The 21,861-nt window shown below is 45.4% G+C and overlaps 1 protein-coding gene across 2 annotated transcripts in view; it reads left to right on the top strand.

Moving 5' to 3' along the window:
- The first annotated feature begins 578 nt into the window (after positions 1-578).
- The window catches only part of KIZ (kizuna centrosomal protein), a 211,252-nt gene continuing 189,969 nt past the window's right edge, over positions 579-21,861 (top strand). Inside the window, exons 1-2 of one of the 2 annotated variants that reach the window (XM_068232433.1) lie at positions 579-775; positions 12,381-12,443. In XM_068232433.1, the coding sequence (XP_068088534.1) occupies positions 654-775; positions 12,381-12,443 (185 nt within the window). In that variant the 5' untranslated portion in view covers positions 579-653. Of the gene's footprint in view, positions 776-1,321; positions 1,461-12,380; positions 12,444-21,861 lie in introns of those variants that run through there. The other variant, XM_068232434.1, reaches the window with a different exon arrangement.

The raw sequence follows: 21,861 nt of genomic DNA, 5'->3' as shown, positions 1-21,861 counted from the left end.
CATAAGAAAAATATATTGTTTTATAAAGCAAACCACACTGGTCCTTTCTATCCTGGTTCATTTTCCTTCATAGTAACATTTTACAATTAGTAATATATCAATTTAAAGGATGGGAATAAAGTTTAGAGTCAATCAAATACATTTTTTAGTAGAGAAATACATATATTTACATAGAAAGAGGGACAAAGTCCTGAAAAAGGGACAAATGAGGAGGAAAGAGGGACAGGGCTCCCAATGAGGGACTGTCCCTCTGAAAGAGGGACAGTTGGGAGCTATGGAAACGGTACCCATTGGCTTTAAAAAGAATTTCATTTGGTGCCTCCATGTCCCTTCAATGCACTGTGAATTATTATATGGCATCAAATAATGCCATTATTCTCAAAAAAAGAAATGCTATGCTATGATACACGCGCAAGCTACGAAAAGGAACACTTTCAAAAGCAAGATGTGGCTGTTCAGTCCCTCCTACTGTAACTAGTGTCGTTACAGAACGTTCAGAAGAGCCGCAAGCAGCACAAAATGAAACAAGAACCACGTGATCAGTTCTACAATCATGTGACGGCGCATTGCTTCCCTCGTTTCCATGGCTACCCGCAGCCGTAGCACATCGCGCAGGATTGTGGGTAGAATTTCAGTGATGCACTGTTGTGTGAATGGGGGATAGTACACGGCGGGACACCGGTAGGAGGGAGATGATGGGAGCCGCGGGTGCAGTCGGTGATGGCACCGGGATGGATGAACGGATCGGGAAGCTGCAGCGCAGCCTGAGAGACTGGTGAGTGCTGGGAGGAGCCTAGAGGCCGCGAGACTTGATCTGACCAACCGCTGATCGGGGCTGCATGACAGGCCCTGTATCTCTAGATATGGGGCAGAATGCAGTACCTGTATCCCTAGATATGGGGCAGAATGCTATTACTGGCCCTGCATCACTAGATATGGGGCAGAATGCTATTACAGGCCCTGTATCACTAGATATGGGGCAGAATGCTGTTACTGGCCCTGTATCACTAGATATGGGGCAGAATGCTATTACTGGTCCTGTGTAGAGTGACCAGACGTCCCGGATTGCCCGGGACACGTCCCGGATTCGGGGTCCGCTGTCCCAGGCTTAATGAGGTCCCGGGAAACGTCCCGCTTTCAGCAGCGGGACGTCCCGGCCTCGGGACTCTGGCCACTCTCTCCTCAATGAACTGGCAGCGGCGTCTATAGACGCCGTGCCAGTTCATTGCCCGCAGCCCCGCTCCAGCCTCCTCTTCCGGTGTCTGTTTCCGACACCGGCAGGCGAGCAGGGCTAAGGCAAGATGGCTGCCGAAGCCCTGTACTGGAGACCTATTTGTGTCACTAGTACAGGGCTTCGGGCGCCATCTTGCCGTAGCCCTGTCAGCGCGGGAGAGAAGAGCAGGAGGAGGAAGACGGTCCCGGGACGGAGCAGCGCGCCAGAGGCCGGACACTTCTGCCAGGTGAGTAAATGCTTTCTTTTCCAGGTGAAATGTTTGCCCGCATTGTTTCTTTTCCAGGTGAAATGTTTGCCCGCATTGTTTCTTTTCCAGGTGAAATGTTTGCCCGCATTGTTTCTTTTCCAGGTGAAATGTTTGCCCGCATTGTTTCTTTTCTGGTGAAATGTTTGCCCGCATTGTTTCTTTTCCAGGTGAAATGTTTGCCCGCATTGTTTCTTTTCCAGGTGAAATGTTTGCCCGCATTGTTTCTTTTCTGGTGAAATGTTTGCCCGCATTGTTTCTTTTCCAGGTGAAATGTTTGCCCGCATTGTTTCTTTTCTGGTGAAATGTTTGCCCGCATTGTTTCTTTTCCAGGTGAAATGTTTGCCCGCATTGTTTCTTTTCTGGTGAAATGTTTGCCCGCATTGTTTCTTTTCCAGGTGAAATGTTTGCCCGCATTGTTTCTTTTCTGGTGAAATGTTTGCCCGCATTGTTTCTTTTCTGGTGAAATGTTTGCCCGCATTGTTTCTTTTCTAGTGAAATGTTATTGTTTGCCCGCATTGTTTCTTTTCTGGCGAAATGTTTGCCCGCAGTGCGTTTATTTTGTACTGACATGTTGCCCGCATTGCGTTTATTTTGTACTGACATGTTTGCCCGCATTGCATTTATTTTATACTGACATGTTGCCTATTGCGTTTATTTTCTGGTGTCCGGGGTAACTGTTACTGCATTTATTATTTAATGGTTATAGATGGCTATGTTTGCTGCTTTGTGGTTACGGTATACTATTAGCATCACACAGTTTCTGCACACCCATGATACAAAGTCTCGTTTGTCCACATCATGGCGTAAACACTGCTTTCTTATGCCTCGCTGTTACATCATTACGTTAGCTCCGCCCATACAATGTCATGGCCACGCCCATTTTTTCGGCGCGGCGCGCTGCGCGCGCCGCAGCCCCCCTCCCCCAGTCTTCGCCGCTGCGTGCTCCTCACTCCTTCCCACTTTTCGCCGCGGCGCGCTGTATCACTAGATATTGGGCAGAATGCTATTACTGGCCCTGTATCACTAGATATGGGGCAGAATGCTATTACAGGCCCTGTATGGGGCAGAATGGCCTCGTTCACATCATTTAGCGCAGATGGCTGTGCGATCGGAACGCAACGCGTCCGATCGCACGCCATCTGCGCTCCTATGCGCTGCAGATCCCATTCATTACAATGAATGGGATCTGCGATGCGATTCACAAAAATGCGTGCAGTACGCGATAGCGCAATCGCGCTGCCACGCAGCGCATATGATGGGAACGGTAGAAGGGCTTTCTATGCCCTTCTACCGTTCTTGCGTGTCGCACACTATGCCCGCTGCCAAAATGCGCACGGCAGCGCGTATAGTCTGAACGAGGCCTTACTCCTCCAGTCAGAGGACCCTACCTTCTCCCCTAATAATAGATAACCAAAGGCTGCTCTAGTCTAATTGAGGGAGCCCACAGCCGCTTCCTGCTCGCGACCACTAGTTTGTAAGAAATAGGGGACTCGGCAGGAAACACTATCCATACCATCAACGTAATAGGCAGCAGCCAAATCTAGAGCTGTGCCTGAAGGCTGCTGGGATGAAATTTTACTGTTAGGCTCTGTTCCCACTAGAGCAGAGAACTGACTTTTTTTGTCCGTTCACCACTCATTGCTAAGCAGAGAGTGGAAAACGGAAGGAACTGTACCGTTCACACTTGTAACGCCGCAACGGATCTTTGCAGTCCGCAATAATCCTGGGCCAGGCGAACGCGTTCCCCATATAGGCTTTAGGGAAGCGCATCTGCCCTGTGCTCCAGCCGGATTACTGCGGACCATCAGAGTGGATAGAATACTGTCCGCTCCCACTGGTCGCGCATGTTCCGGAAGCAGGTGGGAACATAGTCATAGCGTTTGAATCACTGTATTGAAAAATCAGAGCGAACAGAGGCACACAACGTTTCGGCGTAGCCCTTCCTCAGGTGTGCCACACCCATCACTAGTGACACTTTTATACCCCACCCATAACATCACATGATCAATCACATATATACAATAAAAGAGGAACTACACATATGCGTCTACCTCAATACATAGCTGAGTTAGGCCACCCTACTATGCATAGTTCAAACAAACCAACTTTCTGTGATAATTACATATTCAATTACTAGCTTTTAAACATTGTAACGATACCCATTTCACAAAGTCCTGTATTGGATATCGACGGGCAACCATGTAGAACCTAAAGGGAAAAAGAACATCACAGGAAGCACTTTAGACTCAAATTCTCATTCAGGCCATTAGGCTGTATACAATTAAATTTCCTAATCCATCTCGCCTCAAGCTGAAATAGAAGTTTTTTCCTATCACTTCTATTGCAGCTTGAGGCATTAAAATGTTTGAAAGCTAGTAATTGAATATGTAATTATCACAGAAAGTTGGTTTGTTTGAACTATGCATAGTAGGGTGGCCTAACTCAGTTATGTTTTGAGGTAGACGCATATGTTAGTGATGGGTCGTTCGCGAACGAGCCGGCTCTAAGAGCCGGCTCTTTGCTGCGAACGACAAGAGTCGGTTCTCAGTTTTTCAGTCGGTTCTCAGTTTTGAAAGAGCCGATGCCTCAGCCGCCCCACACAGCTCTGAGTTGCTGTGTAATAAAGGGCGCTGAGGCATGCTGGGAGATGTAGTCCTCCTCTTGCAGCTTGTAGGAGTGTATGGGGCAGAGCAGTAGCAGGAGGGATTGCCCCAGTCAGAGAAGCAGTCTGGGGTTGTCATGGAGATGGGGGCGGGGCTTTTACTCCGATTCTGAGTGGTGTCTAGTGATATTTAATGAAGAGCCGATTCAGAGCCGTAAGAGCCGGCTCTTTAATGGAAGCCGATTCTCCGAGAAGAGCCGGAATTCCCATCACTAGCATATGTGTAGTTCCTCTTTTCTATATATATAAAATAGGATGTATGTATGTATGTATGTGTGTGTGTGTGTGTATGTGCCGCGATCACACGAAAACGGCTTGACTGATTTGAACGAAACTTGGTACACAGATCCCTTACTACCTGGGATAATATGTTCTGGGGGTCTCGCGGCCCCCCTGCACACCTGGGCGGAGCTACAAACAGCGAATCATATTTCACCCATTCAAGTCAATGGAAAAAATGTAAAAGGCTGCCATTCTCACAGTAATCGAGCCACAGTCCCCACACTTTGCACAGTTGGTCACTTGGTGACCGAGGTTACAAATCCAGGAAAAGTGGGCGGAGCATAAAACAGCCAATCAAATTTCAGCCGTTCATTTTAAATGGGAAAATGTAAACTGCAACCATTCTTACACTGTTAATCGCAGGGTTCTCAAACTTGCCACAGTTGGTCACTGGGTGAATGCGATTAAGATTCAAGAAAGTGGGTGGAGCCTAAAAAAGCCAATCAAAATTCACCTATTGATTTTCAAGGGGAATAGAATATTTAAACTGCTGTCATTCTTACACTGTTAATGGCAGAGGATTCAAACTTCCTACAGTGTGTCTTTGGGAACTGGGGTCCAACTTCACTAAAGGGGCGGGGCCACAAACAGCCAATCAGATTTCCTTGGTGGATAAACTGCTTCCATTCACACATTTTTGATGCCAGGAACCTGAAAGCTCACAAACTTGGTATTTGAGTGACTGTGTGTCCAGGTTACAAAAAGTGGGCGGAGCCAAAAAACAAATTTGACTAGGAAAATATAAACTGTAGGCATTCTTACACCGTTAATGGCAGGGCTCTCAAACTTTGCACAGTTGGTCACTGGGTGAATGAGATTAAGAATTTGGAAGGTAGGTGGAGCCTACAACAGCCAATAGAAATTCACCTTTCGATTTTCAAAGGGAATATTTAAGCTGCTACCATTCTTATACTGTTAATAGCAGATGCCTCAAACCTGGTACAGTCAGTCACTGGGTGATTAGGGTTCAAATTCAGAAAGGGGACGGAGCCACACACAGCCAATCAGATTTGTTTTTTTTTTCAATGGGAATATACAAAGTATTGATACCAAGAACCCCAAAGCTGATAAACTTATAGAGTGACTGTATGTCAAGGTTAGAAAAAGTGTGCGCCAACAACTTATTTTTTTACATGGCAGGGTTCCCAAACTTGACACAGTTGGCCACTGGGTGACTGGGATTAATATTCAGAAATGTGGGTGGAGCCTAAAAACAGCCAATCAAAATGTACCTATTGATTTTCAAGGGGGAACATTTACATTACATTTTACTCCGTCTAATCTGGGCTGCGTGTGTGTTCCAATACACCAAGCGTCACATGCTAATCATGTGACGCTTGGTGTAATGGAGCGCACACGCAGCCCAGATTAGACGGAGAGGACAGCGTGCTTCTGAGCCGAAAGCTATGCGCCGGTCAGAAGTGAAGAGGGAAGAAATATGTTCAGGTCAAGGGTCAAGCAAGTCGCCGGGACACCGGCATGAATAGTGCACGAACAGCGGCAGACGGAGGGGGCTGGAGGAGGTCACAGTATGTACTTTTGACCCCCCACACACTGGAGTTATCTGTTTATTCAGCTGTGGTATCCTTTAATGGCAGAGGTCTCAAACCTGATACAGTCAGTTATTGGGTGACTGGGGTCCAAATTCACTAAAGTGGGTGGAGCCACAAACAGCCAATCAGATTTTTTAAATTGATTTCAGCCATTCTGTTATTGGCAGGGTTCTCAAACTTGACACAGTTTGCCACTGGGTGACTGGGACTAATATTCAGGAAAGTGGGTGTAGCCTACAACAGCCAATCAAAATTCACCTTTTGATTTTCAAGGGGAATAATTACATTGCTGCTATTCATACACTCTTAATGGCACAGGCCTCAAATCTGGTACAGTCAGTCACTGGGAGACTGGGGTTTAAATTCTGAAAAGGGAGTGGGCCAAAAACGTAGGTGGAGCCTACAAGAGCCAATCAAAATTCACCTATTGATTTTCAAGGGGAATATTGAAACTGCTGTCATTCTTACACTGTTAATGGCACAGGCCTCAAACCTGCTACAGTCGATCATCAAGTGACTGTGGTTCAAATTCACTAAAGGGGTGGAGCCACAAAAATCCAATCAGATTTGCTTTTTTTGGATAAACTGCTTCCATTCACACAATTTTGATGCCTGGAACCCAAAAGCTCACAAACTTGGTTGACTGTGTGTCAAGGTTACAAAAAGTAGGTGGAGTCAAAAACAGATTTTCTGGGAAATTGTAAACTGCAGCTCTTCTTCACTGTTAATGGCAGGGTTCTCAAACTTTGCACAATTGGTTACTGGGTGACTGGGATTAAGATTCATAAAAGTGGGTGGAGCCTAAAAAAGCCAATCAAAATCACCTGTTGATTTTCAAGGGGAATATTAAAATTTCTGCCATTATTGCACTGTTAATGGCACAAGCCTCAAACCTGGTACAGTTAGTCATTGGGGTTCAAATTCAGAAAAGGGGACAGAGCCACAAACAGTTTCATTTCTTGGAAAATACAAATTATTGATGCCAAGGACCCCAAAGCTCATAAACTTGGTCACTGGCTGTATGTCTTGGAGTGGCTGTATGTCCAGGTGACAAAAAGAAGGCAGAGCCAAAACCAAATTTCACTGGGAAAATGTAGACTGCAGGCCTTCTTACACTGTTAATGGCAGGGTTCCCAAGCTTTACCCAGATGGTCACTGGGTGACTGAGATTAATATTCAGGGAAGTGGGTGGAGCATATAATAGCCAATCAAAATTCACCTGTCGATTTTCAAGGGGAATATTTAAATTGCTGCCATTTTTACACTGGTAATAGCAGATGCCTCAAACCTGCTACAGTTGGTCATTGAGTGACTGGGGTTCAAATGCTGGAGAGGAGCAGAGCCACAAGCAGCCAATCTGATTTGTTTAATTTCTATGGGAATATACAAATTATTGATGCTAAAGACCCCAAAGCTCACAAACTTGGTCATTGAGTGTTTGTGCGTTAGGGTTAGAAGAAGTGGGCGGAACCAACACCTGTCAAATACATACCCGGGCAATGCCGGGTCATCAGTGGGTGGAGACAAATACAAATTTCACTGGGAAAATGTAAATTGCAGCAATTCTTACACTGTTAATTGAAGGGTTCTTAAACTTTGCACTGTTGCTCACTCAGTGAATGGGATTAATATTCAGAAAAGTGGGTGGAGCCTACAATAGTGTATAAAGCTTCACCTATTGCTTTTCAAGTGGAATATTTAATTGCTACCATTCTTGCACTGTTAATGGCACAGGCCTCAAACCTGGTACAGTAGGTCATTGGGTGACTGGGGTTCAAATTCAGAAAAGGGGGTGGAGCCACAAACAACCCATCAAATGTTTTCATTTCAATACAAATTATTGATGCCAAAGACCACAAAGCTCACAAACTTGGTCATTGATTAATTTGTTAGGGTTAGAAAAAGTGGGTGGAGCCGACACCAGCCAAATATATTCCCGGGCAATGCCGGGCAATCAGCTAGTATTGTATATATGTGATTGATCATGTGATGTTATGGGTGGGGTGTAAAGGTGACACTGGTGATGGGTGTGGCACACCTGAGGAAGGGCTACGCCCGAAAAGTTGTGTGCCTCTGTTCGCTCTGATTTTTCAATACAGTGATTGAATAGCTTTCTGAGTGCGGTCTCTGTGTTTGTTTCTTGGCATTGGCTCAGCACAGGAGCGGTGTACCTGTGAGTGACCAGCACCGGCACTCAGTTCCAGGAGCCCTGGACTGACACAAGGGTGTGGAGGTGTGGATTCTTTAGTATAGTCATAGCGTTTCCTGCCGGGTCTGCTATTTCTTACAAATTAGTGAAAGCGACTAAACTGACACAATCAGGGAGCAACCATTGGTCTATAAGATTTCCCTCTGGGTCCCCTTAACTTATCGAGTTCCCCCCTCAGTATAAGTATGGCCACCCCCAATATAGGTAGCTAAGCTGTCTCTTTTCTACTAGCTGCTTTCCCCCAATGTCCAAATTGCCGTGGTACCCTTTTTCAGCATATGCATGTATCTGTATTTCTGAGTACTTTTAGGTCTACAGTAATTAGCCTGACATCACCTCCATTTTCTCTCTCTCTCTCCCTCCCTCTCTCTTTCCTATGCTAATACTTACCTCCCCTCTGTTCACCTAGTACTAACCTCCCTCTCCACTCTCAGCACTAACCTTTCCCTCCTTTACTCCCAACACTAACCCTCCCCTCTCCACCCCTAAAGCCTCATACACATGCTTGACTGAGGCGGCTGAAATGACTACCTCAGCCGAAAATCATGCTTGTGTACTGACGTTCATGACGTGCAAGTGATCCGCCCAGCGGATCTACTCGTCCCCAACGACGAGTGATCCTGTTGTCCGCTCCTCCGCCCACTGCTTGATGTCACACACACGCTGCTCCGTTGTTCTTCTTACTCCTTGAGTCTGCTGGCCAGCCAGCAATGTCACCCATCTGATCCAGATCCCCGATGGGCGACAGACATCAAAGGTTCGTGCACACCTTAACACAGCCAAATGTAGGTCGGTTTTTACTTGGAGTAAATTTTACGCACTACTACTCCCTTTAATAACGCTGTGAAGGCACCCATAACTTTTAGGGCTCTTTCACAGTGTGATGTTAAAGTTGCACGTTATAAAATACTTTAACGCAGAGTAACGCACAGCAATGCAAAGTCTGTGCGACATTCACAGTGCACACATTGCGTTAGTGTGTAATGTGTAGCGTTATTAAAAAGTGCTGCATGCTGTGCGTTTAGCAATGTATCTGCTGCGTTATGTGTGTTGCACATGCTCAGTAATGTTTTTTTTAAATGTAACGCATGCGCGGTTTTCGTTCCATCAGTAAGCGACAAAACGGCGCACCAATAGACACAACACAGTGCAAAATAATGTCCAATTTCATAACCTACATGCGCTGCGTTAGTAGCACGTTGTGCAACTTTAATGTTGCATCAAACGCAACGTCCCACTGTGAAAGAGGCCTAAAAGTGGACCTGAACTCTGAACTTCCTGTCTGCTATAATAGATATGCAACAGCATAATAACCATTAGGGCTCTTTCACACTAAGACGTTGCATTTGATGCGACGTTAAGCAGGGCTGTGGAGTCGGTACAAAAATCTTCCGACTCCGACTCCTCAGTTCCTGAAACCACAACTCCGACTCCGGGTACCCAAAATTGCTCAGACTCCGACTCCTCGACTCCGACTCCTTAGTCTAATACTTAACAGGGCTGTGGATTTTGTACAAAAATCATGCGACTCCGGCTCCCGACTCCGACTCCTCAGTTTCTGAAACCACGACTCCAACTCCGACTCCGGGTGCCCAAAATTGCCCCGACTCCAACTCCGACTCCACAGCCCTGACGTTAAGTTTGCATAACGTGCCCCTAACGCAACACATGTTAGCTTTGAAGTTGGACGTTACATTGAACTTTATGCGTCTCTTGATGCGAACTTGATGCATATTTTTTGACGCATACGGATCGACCAAAAACGGCGCATGCGGCACATTTTTTTAAAACAACAAACATTACTGAGCATGTGCAAACATTCTAACGCAGCGAAATACGGGTATAGTGCACAGCATGCTGCACTTTCATTTAACGTGCTGCATTATACTCCAACGCAAAGTGGGCACTGTGAACAGCCCATTGATGTATCATTGCTGTCAGTTGTTCTGCGTTAGGGGCTGCTGTAACGTGCGGCTGTAACGTCGCACTGTGACAGCAACCTTAAAGGAAAACATTTCTTTGTTACAGCTGATACAAATCCTGCAATACATCTGCACTGTTTCTACTTCCTGCTTTCATGGAAGCAGACATATTGTTAACATCCTGTGCTTTCAAATAGCTTATCTATTGTGGCAGTCAGGTGACACAGGGCAGAGATCAAATTACAACTTGTGATTAGACACAAATGACCGGCAATTAGACAGGCTAAGCTCTCTAAATACATACAGGGTGCATTTATCTATGCTTTCCTTCTGTCTTGTGCAAGAGTTCAGGTCCACTTTAAGGCTCCATTTAGTATTTACACCTGCGTTTTCAAAACGCCGGCAATTTGCAGGAGTGATTTTTCCACGATTTCACACGGAAAAATCACTGAACAGTGCAGTAATTTTGCCATGATCATGTTTAGCGCTTCTATAGCCCTGAAACGCGATTGCCGGGAAAGCGCCTGAAAATGGTTCAGGCGACGCGTTTGCTATTTGCGTTTTTGGGCGATTTGCTGCGATTAGCGCAAATCGCCCAAGAACGGGCCCATAGGGTTTCATTACACTAGCGCTTTTAAAAAGCGCTAGCATTTTAGTGTTTTGCAGAAATCGCAGCAAAACACTCTAGTGTGAATGGGGCCTAAAATACATCTGCAGAACTGAGATTCTATGTGCTGTGTATAATTTTCTGATTGTCTACTCTTGTGTGGTGTTTTACTTCCCTGTCTCCTCACCTGCGTATGTTGGAGTTCAGGCCTGTTATGTTAATGTTTGTAACCTTTTTGTTCAACTTGAAAATTATTTAAAAAAATAATTAAAAAAAAATCATTAAAAAAAACAAAACATCTACAGATCCTTACAATGTGAGTGCAAATTTTATCTTAGAGCTATTCCATGTTCATCAACATATCCAGGGACATTTTAAAAGAGAAATTTCTCTGCACATGACTGGGTGTTATAAATGAACACAGTGTAGCATCACTACACAAACCTTACTGCATATCATTGCTCCTAAGGAAACGTGTAAGTGATACCTGCTCCATGCATTTTTAAGCGTTTCTGGTAGAGTTAAGTTTGTACCTGTTTGAAAAAGGTAATAGCAGCACGCTCAGGCCTTAAATACATGGACAGTTGCACAATATCCATAGCTCTGTATAACCAGGGCTGTGAGGTCGGTACAAAAATCATCCACCTCTGACTCCTCAGTTTATGAAACCACCGACTCCAGGTACCCAAAATAGCTTTGACTCCGACTTTTTAGTCTAATACTTACCAGGGCTGTGGATTTTGCACAGGTACCCAAAATTGCTACGAATCCTCGACTCCAACTCCGACTCCACAGCCCTGTGTATAACACTACAATGGGTTTGAAATAAAATGATCAACATGTTATCGGCTTTAAAGGGAACCTAAACTGAGAGGGATATGGATTGGATGTTTCCTTTTAAACAATACCAGTTGCCTGGCAGCCCTGCTGATCTCTTTAGCTGAAGTAGTGGCTGAATCACATGCCTGAAACAAGCATGCAGCTAATCCAGTCTGACTTCAGTCAGAGCACCTGATCTGCATGCTTGTTGAGGGGCTGTGGCTAAAAGTATTAGAGACACAGGATCAGCAGGAGAGTCAGGCAACTGATATTATCTTAAAAGGAAAAATCCACATCCTTCTCAGTTTAGATTCCCTTTAACTTTAATTTAAAAGGAAGAAGGGGCTGCACATGGAATGGGAGGAGTCAGTGCACATTTAGGCCTCTTTTCCACGAGCAGTTAAACTGTGTGTTTAGCAAGCAGTTGCCAGGCAGCAGTGAGCAGTTACCAGGCAGCAGCAAGCAGTTGTGAGAGTTTAAAAGGAATTTTACTGCCTATGAACTACTCGTGGAAAAGAGGCATCAAAAACAGAGGCACGCATTCCCCTGCATCTCCATTGAGCTACATTATGTGCCTATTTGAAAATTATGCAGCAACTTGTGCATTTTCAAAAACGCACCATGTATACATATATTCGTTTTTACATGTGGCCCATAGACTGTCATTAGCAGCCAAAGCACTAGCATATTCCGCAACGCTAGTGTTTCAGTCTAGTGGGTTCCTAGCCTCTAACATTCTCCTACCCAGCAAATCCACTGTGAGGCTTATTAGGAGAGGTTTTTACTCCTGCTAGGTACAGTCGTATACAAAGGCTTTTCTTCATAATGTATCTTTTTCATCATAGTGAAATGAAGAGATTGGAACTGGAAAAGAAGTTATTTCAGTACAGCTCATCTGATGAACACTTGTAAGTACAGCTGTTTTGAATATGGTATAATAATAAGTAAAGATGCAATAAATTATAACTCACAAAGTAGCGCTCACAAATCATAAACAATAACTCAATTCATAAAAATGATAAAATGAATAAAAAAGTTGATGAGCTGAGCAAAACGCCAGTTCATAGAGGTGGAGCGCTCCCTGCTTATGTGAGAAGCTAAATGTATAATATAGACATATAGGGTAAAGCGCTCAAGCATTCAGCCTCTCCTGTAGTCAGTATATCAACTTGCACTTGAATCACATGGAGGGGAGTATACGCTACATAGAACCACCCCCCTCAATATGATAGGACTCACCGGATTAGCTGGCCAAATGGGCCCGGCAGCGCATTAGCCATCAGAGGTATCGGCCACCCCTCAGCCACCATGGCAACCTCTGCTGGGCTCTTGTAATCCAACGGAACCGCCTCCAAAAAAAACCACAACGCTTCACATAGCATAAAAGTGCAAGAGATACTTCCCAAGTTTATTATAAAAGTTCATATAAAAGACAAAAATCTATTTGCAATAAGCACATGCGGGTATGCAGATATGGGGAGGCGCGCAGCTCTGAAATTAGCATGTCAGCTTCAGAAAGCAGCCGCCCTGGTCCTGACCCCAGCAATACCGCCACTAGTGATAGAGATATACATGTATCCGACAGTCACTGCGTTCGGTGACGTCACACACAGCGCCGCTCCGCCCTACGCGTTTCTTTACTATGGTAATTCATCAGCAGCCCCTGCAAGGCGAGCATGCTAACCACTATGCCACCAAGCTGCCCACAGCCCATTGATCATTTGAACTGATGAGGTTGTTGGAGAAAGTTTGCCATTATTGGCAAAATGGCACTGATATGGTTGTAGTTCCATGTAGTTTCGACAGGTCCCCGCTGCTCAATTGCCCAAGCTGGCTCTTGACCCCACAACCCGGGTCGGGCTCTCATGCCTCCTCAAAAATAGCCGCTGGAGGTTGCCGCGGCTATGCAGTCCGCATAGACACGAGTGCGGCTGTGCAGCTCTAGGGCCTCTCCCCCACCGATCCACGCTACAGGCTGTCTCCTGTGCTTGGCTCGGGGGGGGGGGGAGACCCTAGAGCTGTCGTCTATGCGGACTGCGCAGCCGCGGCAACCTCCGGTGGCCATTTTTGGAGGAGGCATGAGAGCCCGACCGGGCTGTGGGGTTGGGAGTCGGCACGGGGGGCAATTGAGCAGCGGGGACCCGGCGGAACTACACGGAGGGTGCGGATGGTGTCCTCCGTGCATTCAAATTTTTGCAGGTACTGAACTTTTTTTTTAAAAAATTTGCCTCGTAAGTCCTTCAAAGTACAGCTGACCTGAGAGGACTATTTATTTTCTTTTAAGCAATACATGTTGCCTGGCATTCTTCTGATCTTTCTGGCATCAGTGGTGTCTGAATCATACATCTGAAACAAACATTTAACAAATGCAGTCCAACTTAAAGGACAACTGAAGCAAGAGGGATATGGAGGCTGCCTTATTTTTTCCTTTTAAGCAATACCAATTGCCTGGCTATCCTGCTGATCCTCTGTCTCTAATACTTTTAGCCATAGACCCTGAAAAAGCATGCAGCAAATCAGGTGTGGGGGGGGGGGGTTAATTTTACCTATCAGCCGTCTTCTTCGCTTGTCCCTCCCACGATGCGTTCCAATCCGGTGTCATGTGACTATATACTTCCTCCTTCAACCCGGAAGGAGGAAGTGTTTGTAATCACATGACGCCCGGATTGGAACACATCGTGGGAGGAACCGAGGGACAAGCGCAGAAGACGGCTGATGGGTAAGATTAACACCATCCCCCCCCCCCCCCCCCCCCCGCTCACCCGCACAGGTGAATTAATTAGCAGGATGAAATCCGAATACACCTATTCGGATTTCATCCGAACTCGTTATTTGAGCATCTCTGTTTCTGACATTACCGTCAGATATGGAAAGATTAGCTGCATGGTTGTTTCTGGTATTATCCAGACACTTCTGCAGCCAAATAGATCAGCAGGGCTGCCAGGTAACTGGTACTGATTAAAAGAAAATACATATGGCAGCTTCCATATTCTTCTCGCTTCCGTTGTTCTTTAAGTCAAACGTCTGATCTGCAGACTAAAAGTATTAGAGGATTAGCAGGACAGCCATGCAATGGACATTGTTTAACGGAAATAAATGTCATATCCACTGGCGTAACAATAGGGCCTGCAGCCCCTGCTCCCGCGGGGGGGCTCGGGGCCGTTTTGTGGAGGCTGGAGGGGTGGCAGCATCAGGGGAAAGCCTGGCCACAGTCGGCGGGGAGATGGGAAGTTCCCCCCCCTCTCCCTCACCTCGGGGCTCTCCCCTCTGCGCTCCCCTCCAGCTTAAGTTACAGTGTGGGCAGCGGCGGGCAGATACATACCTTCCATGCGTTCCACCGCATACTCCTCGCTCTAGCGTCTGTTGTCACTTCCGGAAGTGACAACAGACGCTAGAGCAAGGAGTATGCGGTGGAACGCATGGAAGGTATGTATCTGCCCACACTGTAACTTAAGCTGGAGGGGAGCGCAGAGGGGAGAGCCCCGAGGTGAGGGAGAGGGGGGGAACTTCCTCTCTCCCCGCCGACTGTGGCCAAGGCTTTCCCCTCATGCTGCCACCCCTCCAGCCCCCACAAAACGGCCCCGAGCGGGCCCCAAGGAGGGGGGAGGGCCCGCTCTTAAATTCTGCAGGGGGGCCCGGTGGGGCCTAGTTACGCCCCTGGTCATATCCCGTAGTTTTAATTTGGTTTCAAACGTTTTTAAGTTTTGACTGCCTCAGGCAATGAGCGTGCAGCGCCCATACAGGCAAATCTTGCATTTTTGAACTTTTTATCTGTTCCTTGCTCCCACAAGTGTTTTTCTCAGTCACGTTGGAGTTATATTACCTGTAATCACTTATCAGTTCTGTACTGTTAGGCCTCGTTCACATCTCTCTTCAGCGCAGATGGCCGTGCGATTGGAACTCAACGCGTACGGTCGCATGCCATCTGCCCCGCTGCGCTGCTGATCCCATCCATCCATCAAACACAATGTTTCAACCAGAAAAATAAATTTGAATGCAGTGCAGCAACCTTTTCCCCTTAAAGTGTACCTGATCTAATTGTGAGAAAAGTATTTTTTACTTACCCGGGGCTTCTTCCAGAACCCTGTAGTCCGTCTGCTCTCTCGCTGTCCTCCCGGTTGCTACGGTTTTGCCGCTGTCATCGCTGTAATTTCCGTGACTCGGCTCAGTCGTTGACTACTGAAAATGATTTTCATGTTCCAGTAGATGGGAATGTTCTGCACATGCGCAATTTGTTAAGGCTGTAATTGTGCTTGCGCAGAGCACTCCAGGTAATGGGAGCCCAATCCTGGGCATTGTTTTCCCAAAAGCCTGTAAAAGTAGCCGGGTGGGGTGTGTGGGGGAAATACAGGGCCGGCAACTCTGCTTACAGCATAGGAAATCCCTGCACCCCTATCATGTCCCATTTATCCTTGCACCCCCTATGATGTCCCATTCATCCCTGCACCCTCTATCACATCCCATGCATTCCTGTACCCCATATCACATCTAATCCAGTACTGTAACCCTTACCATGTCCGTCCCATGCATTACTATACCCCAAATCACGCCCCATGCACCCTTGTGCTGCTTATCCCTTCCCATTCATCCCTTCACCCCCATTACCCTCGCCTAATACATTACTGCAGCTCCACAAATCTCCCAATAGACAACTCCAAACAATACTGAGTCCTATTTCCTTATAACCTAGGTTATTAAAGACAGGAGTTACGAGTAAATAAAGACAGGAGTTACGGTTAGTGAATTGAGGCCAATTGTCTACAAAAAGATTTCCAAAGCCTTGAACATCCCACGGAGCACTGTTCAAGCGATCATTCAGAAATGGAAGGAGTAAGGAGTATGGCACAACGGTAAACCTACCAAGACAAGGCCATCCACCTAAACTCACAGGCCGAACAAGGAGAGCGCTGATCAGAAATGCAGTCAAAAGGCCCATGGTGACTCTGGACAAGCTGCAGAGATCTACAGCTCAGGTGGGGGAATCTGTCCATAGGACAACTATTAGTCGTGCACTGCACAAAGTTGGCCTTTATGGAAGAGAGGCAAGAAGAAAGGCATTGTTAACAGAAAGCATAAGAAGTCCTGTTTGCAGTTTGCCATGTGGGGGACACAGCAAACATGTGGAAGAAGGTGCTCTGGTCAGATGAGAACAAAATTGAACTTTTTAGCCAAAATGCAAAACGCTATGTGTGGCAGAAAACTAACACTGCACATCACTCTGAACACACCATCCCCACTTTCAAATATGGTGGTGGCAGCATCATGCTTGGGGGGTGAATCTCTTCAGCAGGGACAGGGAAGCTTGTCAGAGTTGAACCAATCACAGAGCAATCTTGGAAGAAAACCTCTTGGAGTCTGCAAGAGACTTGAGACTGGGGCAGAGGTTCACCTTCCAGCAGGACAACAACCCTAAACATAAACTCGGGGCAACAATGGAATGGTTTAAAACAAAACCTATCCATGTGTTAGAATGGCCCAGTCAAAGTCCAGATCTAAATCGAGAATCTGTGGCAAGATCTGAAAACTGCTGTTCACAAATGCTGTCCATCTAATCTGACTGAGCTGGAGCTGTTCTGCAAAGAAGAATGGGCAAGGATTTCAGTCTCTAAATGTGCAAAGCTGGTAGAGATATCCCCTTAAAGACTGGCAGCTGTAATTGCAGCAAAAGGTGGTTCTACAAAGTACTGACTCAGGGGGCTGAATAATTACGCACACCCCACTGTGCAGTTTTTTTTTTTTTTTTTTTGTTTTTTTATGTTTGGAATCATGTATGATTTTCGTTCAACTTCTCACTTGTACACCACGTTGTATTGGTCTTTCACGTGGAATTCCAATAAAATTGATTCATGTTTGTGGCAGTAATATAACAAAATGTGGAAAACTTCAAGGGGGCCGAATACTTTTGCAAACCACTGTATATACAGTAAAACAAAAATGATTTTTTTTTTTTCTTTTCAAACTCCCTTTGCTCATGAAATCAATTAATTTTATATGTTTTTAAATATGGGGTTGGTGACTACAAATTAAGTTACACAGTAGTAGTAGTAGACTCTACATATGCTTTCCCTGCAGAGCTGTTGTGAATTCACTGAAAATGTTGCGTTCATTGTTTATTCACCTGGTTCAGATCGTGCATGATGAATGTGTAGTATTGGAAGAATCCCCTCATTCTCCTGCACAGTAACGGCACATCACTTTTAAGCTGCTTTGTTCCTGTCTGCACCCTCTGCATGTACTCCTACCAAGGGCTAATTTTGATCCCTATTAACCTGCTGGGCGTTCTGAGGGTTTTTTTCGTCCGAATTTATTTATTTATTTTTTATTTTTTTTTACCCTAGCGCTGGCTACATGATTCTCCCCTTGCTGGCCTTTCCCTCCCACCCTTCCGATTGCCGCCGGCGATCACGCCCATAAGGAAATCCCGACCTGAACGGGATTTCCTTTAGGGCTTCCCCCGTCGCCATGGAATGACGTCATCGACGTCATGATGTCACAGGGACTCCCGATCCACCCCAAAGCGCAGCCTGGCAGCGATTGGCCAAGCTGCGCATGGGGTCTGCGGGGGGGCCCTCTTTCACATCGGGTAGCGGCGGATCGGCGGCGAGCGGCGGCGATCAGGGCAAACACGCAGCTAGCAAAGTGCTAGCTGCCAGTTTGAAAAAAAAAAATTATCAAAATCGGCCCAGCGGGGCCTGAGCGGTGCCCTCTAGCTTCTCAGCTCGTCCAGAACGCTAGGGAGGTTAAACCGTTTCTCTGCAGGCTTATCCTAAGTTTAACCCTTTCCCTGCCAGCCGATTTGTTCTAAACACGAACATCTACTTCCATGCAGTTTTTAGACATTTTTTGCACTCATTAGTTAACTTAAAGGACAACTGTAGTGAGGCTGCCATGTTTTGTTTTTCCTTTTGTGCAATACCAGTTGCCTGGCAGCCCTGCTGATCTATGTGGATGCAATAGTGTCTGAATAACACCAGAAACAAGCATGCAGCTATTCTTTTCCATTCCGACATTAATGTTGGAAAAAACTGATCTGCTGCATGCTTGTTCAGGGGCTATGGCTAAAAGTATTACAGGCGAAGGATCAGTAGGACAGCCAGGCAACTAGTATTGCACAAAAGGAAAAAAAGCATGGCAGCCTTCCCACAGCCTTCCTACAGTTGTCCTTTAAGATTTTTTACAAGAAAACCTACATGAAATAGGACATATTATATATTGTTTTTTTCCGTAATGAATTGGGTTTGAACACTGAAACAAAATGTTGTACTTTCTTTGAAGATATAACTTCTCAAAAAATTAGCATATTGTGATAAAGTTCATTATTTTCTGTAATGTACTGATTAACATTAGACTTTCATATATTTTACATTCATTACACACAACTGAAGTAGTTCAAGCCTTTTATTGTTTTAATATTGATGATTTTAGCATACAGCTCATGAAAACCCAAAATTCCTATCTCAAAAAATTAGCATATCATGAAAAGGTTCTCTAAGCGAGCTATTAACCTAATCATCTGAATCAACTAATTAACTCTCACCACCTGCAAAAGATTCCTGAGGCTTTTAAAAACTCCCAGCCTGGTTCATTACTCAAAACCACAATCATGGGTAAGACTGCCAACCTGACTGGTGTCCAGAAGGCCATCATTGACACCCTCAAGCAAGAGGGTAAGACACAGAAAGAAATTTCTGAACTAATAGGCTATTCCCAGAGTGCTGTATCAAGGCACCTCAGTGGGAAGTCTGTGGGAAGTAAAAAGTGTGGCAGAAAACGCTGCACAACGAGAAGAGGTGACCGAACTTGTCATGATCGCTGCTGCAGCAGGTATTGCTGGAAATAGTAGTGCTGCAGCTCAGGCAGTTCTGATCTCTTTCCATGCAAGCTGCATAGCTTTGTCTGTCTTTCCCTGCTGTCAGCTTGTGACTGATTATCATTCACCTGTGTGGGAATCTGCATGTCTGCTCCCATTGGATGACCTCAGTATAAAGATCTGCTTCCTGCAGGACTCCTCGGGTTTTCATAGCTTCAGTTTAAGCCTGCCTTGCTGTCGCTTCAGCCCCAGATCGTGTTTCTTGTTCTAAAGATACTTTGCTGGTTTTGCATCATATATTGGTTCATTGCCCATATATATGCATACCAGCACGTTTATTATTTTTCTTGTATTCGTGTTACGTTGATACATCAGTGACGCTGATATATACGAACACGAACTGTTTATATCCTGTGTTCAGTTAGTCAGTTCCAGCACGTTTTGGTGGTTGCGCGTATCGTGATCACCCGTGCTGAGCTAGTTATCCTGTTCCTGGTCCTGTTTGTGGATTGCGTTCATCTCTGCGTAGAGATAGCGAATCCTTCTGAATCCTGTCCTGTTTCCGTTTGTGGATTGCGTTCATCTCTGCGAAGAGATAGCGAATCCTTCTGAGTCCTGTTCCCTGTATTGCTCCAGTTCTAGTCAGTGTTCCTGCTTATGTCATATATCGGTTCATTGCCGATATATACATATGTTAGTCAGACGTTACAAATAGTTTCATTGATAGCTGTAATTGTAATACGCTAGGAAAACATACTTATTGTATATTTATCTTTGTTACGTTCATCTATCTTGATCCTGCTATTTCCTGACTATCCTGTCCTGTCTTTGTGAGGCACGCCATCGCTGCAAACGCATTGGCTGCCTCATTCCAGTCTGTCTTGTTGTGGACGCTTGCTGTCACTAAGTAGTGGCTAGTTAAGCAAGCGTTCATTCTGTCTACCTGTCCTGATCTCCTCAGTTCTGGTTTATGCGCTCAGCACTACTTTGCGCTGAGACGTTATAGCGAAAGTATTGTTTGTGGCTGTCGGATCTGCACTGGCTCTGTGCGCCACAATCTCCTATTGGAGTCAGTCCTCCCCTCCACTATACTAGGGATAGCCTGTTTCCTTGTGCTAGTGTGTGCACCTCCTTCACGTCAGCTCATGCGTTGCATGCTGACTGTGGAGAATACACCACCAAGCCTTACATTATGAAAACCCCATTAACAATCCCCATTGTGGGGGGGATTCCCAGAAAGTATGACACTGTTAATTATGGTTCCTGTTCCTTTAAGAAATTTGAAGAACTTAGCTCTGAAACAGAAAATGAGTTTTTCTCTGAATGTGCCAGGTTCCTGGCCAATCCTGATCTCCAAGCGACTCCTGTTTCAACCTGGGCACTCCAGCTAGTTTATATTTTGTTTAAAGGGCAATTGTTTCAGTGGGCATGTGATGTTCTCAATCCTTCCGATTTGAATGAGAGACCGCTGGAATTTCTAGCGTTTGTGATCCATAACTGGTTGCGCATAGATCCATTGCCTTTTCCTCTAAATGAACTCCTGGCAGCAGGCCAATCAGCTGCTCCTTCAATTGTTTGCAAAAATGATCAGAGAGCAGAGAGTGTTCCTGATAATTTTCCTGCAGCTTTGAATAAATCACCAAAGGCAGCAGGGTCTAAGGCAAAACGCAAACGTTCTAAGAAACGTGTCCGATCTGCAGAGTCGTTATCCTTAGCGACTGAGACCTATAATGAGATTCTGCCATTAACAGATAATGAAATGCAATTGTCTTTCAGGGGAGTTAAATGGACTTATGAAACTACTAATGAACTTTCATCACTGGCTAGGGAAAATAAAGATTTTTGTTTAAAAGAATTATCTGAGTATGATTATGAGGAGATATTACAGAGTATTGAACAAATCAACTTATTTGTGAAGCAAGGAAAGTTTGCATACACTACAGTTCAACACTTGCTACAGGTATTGGAGATTCTTAAGAATAAGGAATCTGCCAATCACCTGCTAATTAACCCAATATATGTCCCTGCCACAATCATATCTGCAAACTGTGATCAGCCTGAATGTTTAGCTAAGTATGCATGGGATCCCCCATTTGAGAAGGGAGAGATGGAAGCCCTGGTCTGTGAATGGAAGAATGATTCAAGTTCATTTTGTCAATTTTACAGTGCAAAAAGTGAATTAGTATTGAATGCATGCATTAAGTCTGCCTATAACCTAATAAAAACTGGTGTGTGTGGGTATGACTTTGTGGCTCCATTGATCGATGTGTGGAAAATGATTTTGGACGATTTTTATGCGATTCAATCAGTTGATACCAGGGAAGACACACTGTCAATTGGAGACTGTCCCACTTCTCCAGTTACTGAGTCCCTGCCATGTCTTGTGAATGTTCCTGTAACTCCACCCTGTACCATGGATAACTCAGTGTTACTTCCCAGTAAAACAGAAGCCGCTGATACTTTCTTAACCTTGCCCTGCACAAATTTCTCAGCAGAGAATCCAGAGGTCCTGTTGA

The sequence above is a fragment of the Hyperolius riggenbachi genome, chromosome 4 (assembly GCF_040937935.1).
Source record: "Hyperolius riggenbachi isolate aHypRig1 chromosome 4, aHypRig1.pri, whole genome shotgun sequence".
Lineage (NCBI taxonomy): Eukaryota > Metazoa > Chordata > Amphibia > Anura > Hyperoliidae > Hyperolius > Hyperolius riggenbachi.
The sequence above is the reverse complement of the archived record's forward strand: the minus strand, read 5'-3'. Positions and strand labels throughout refer to the sequence as shown.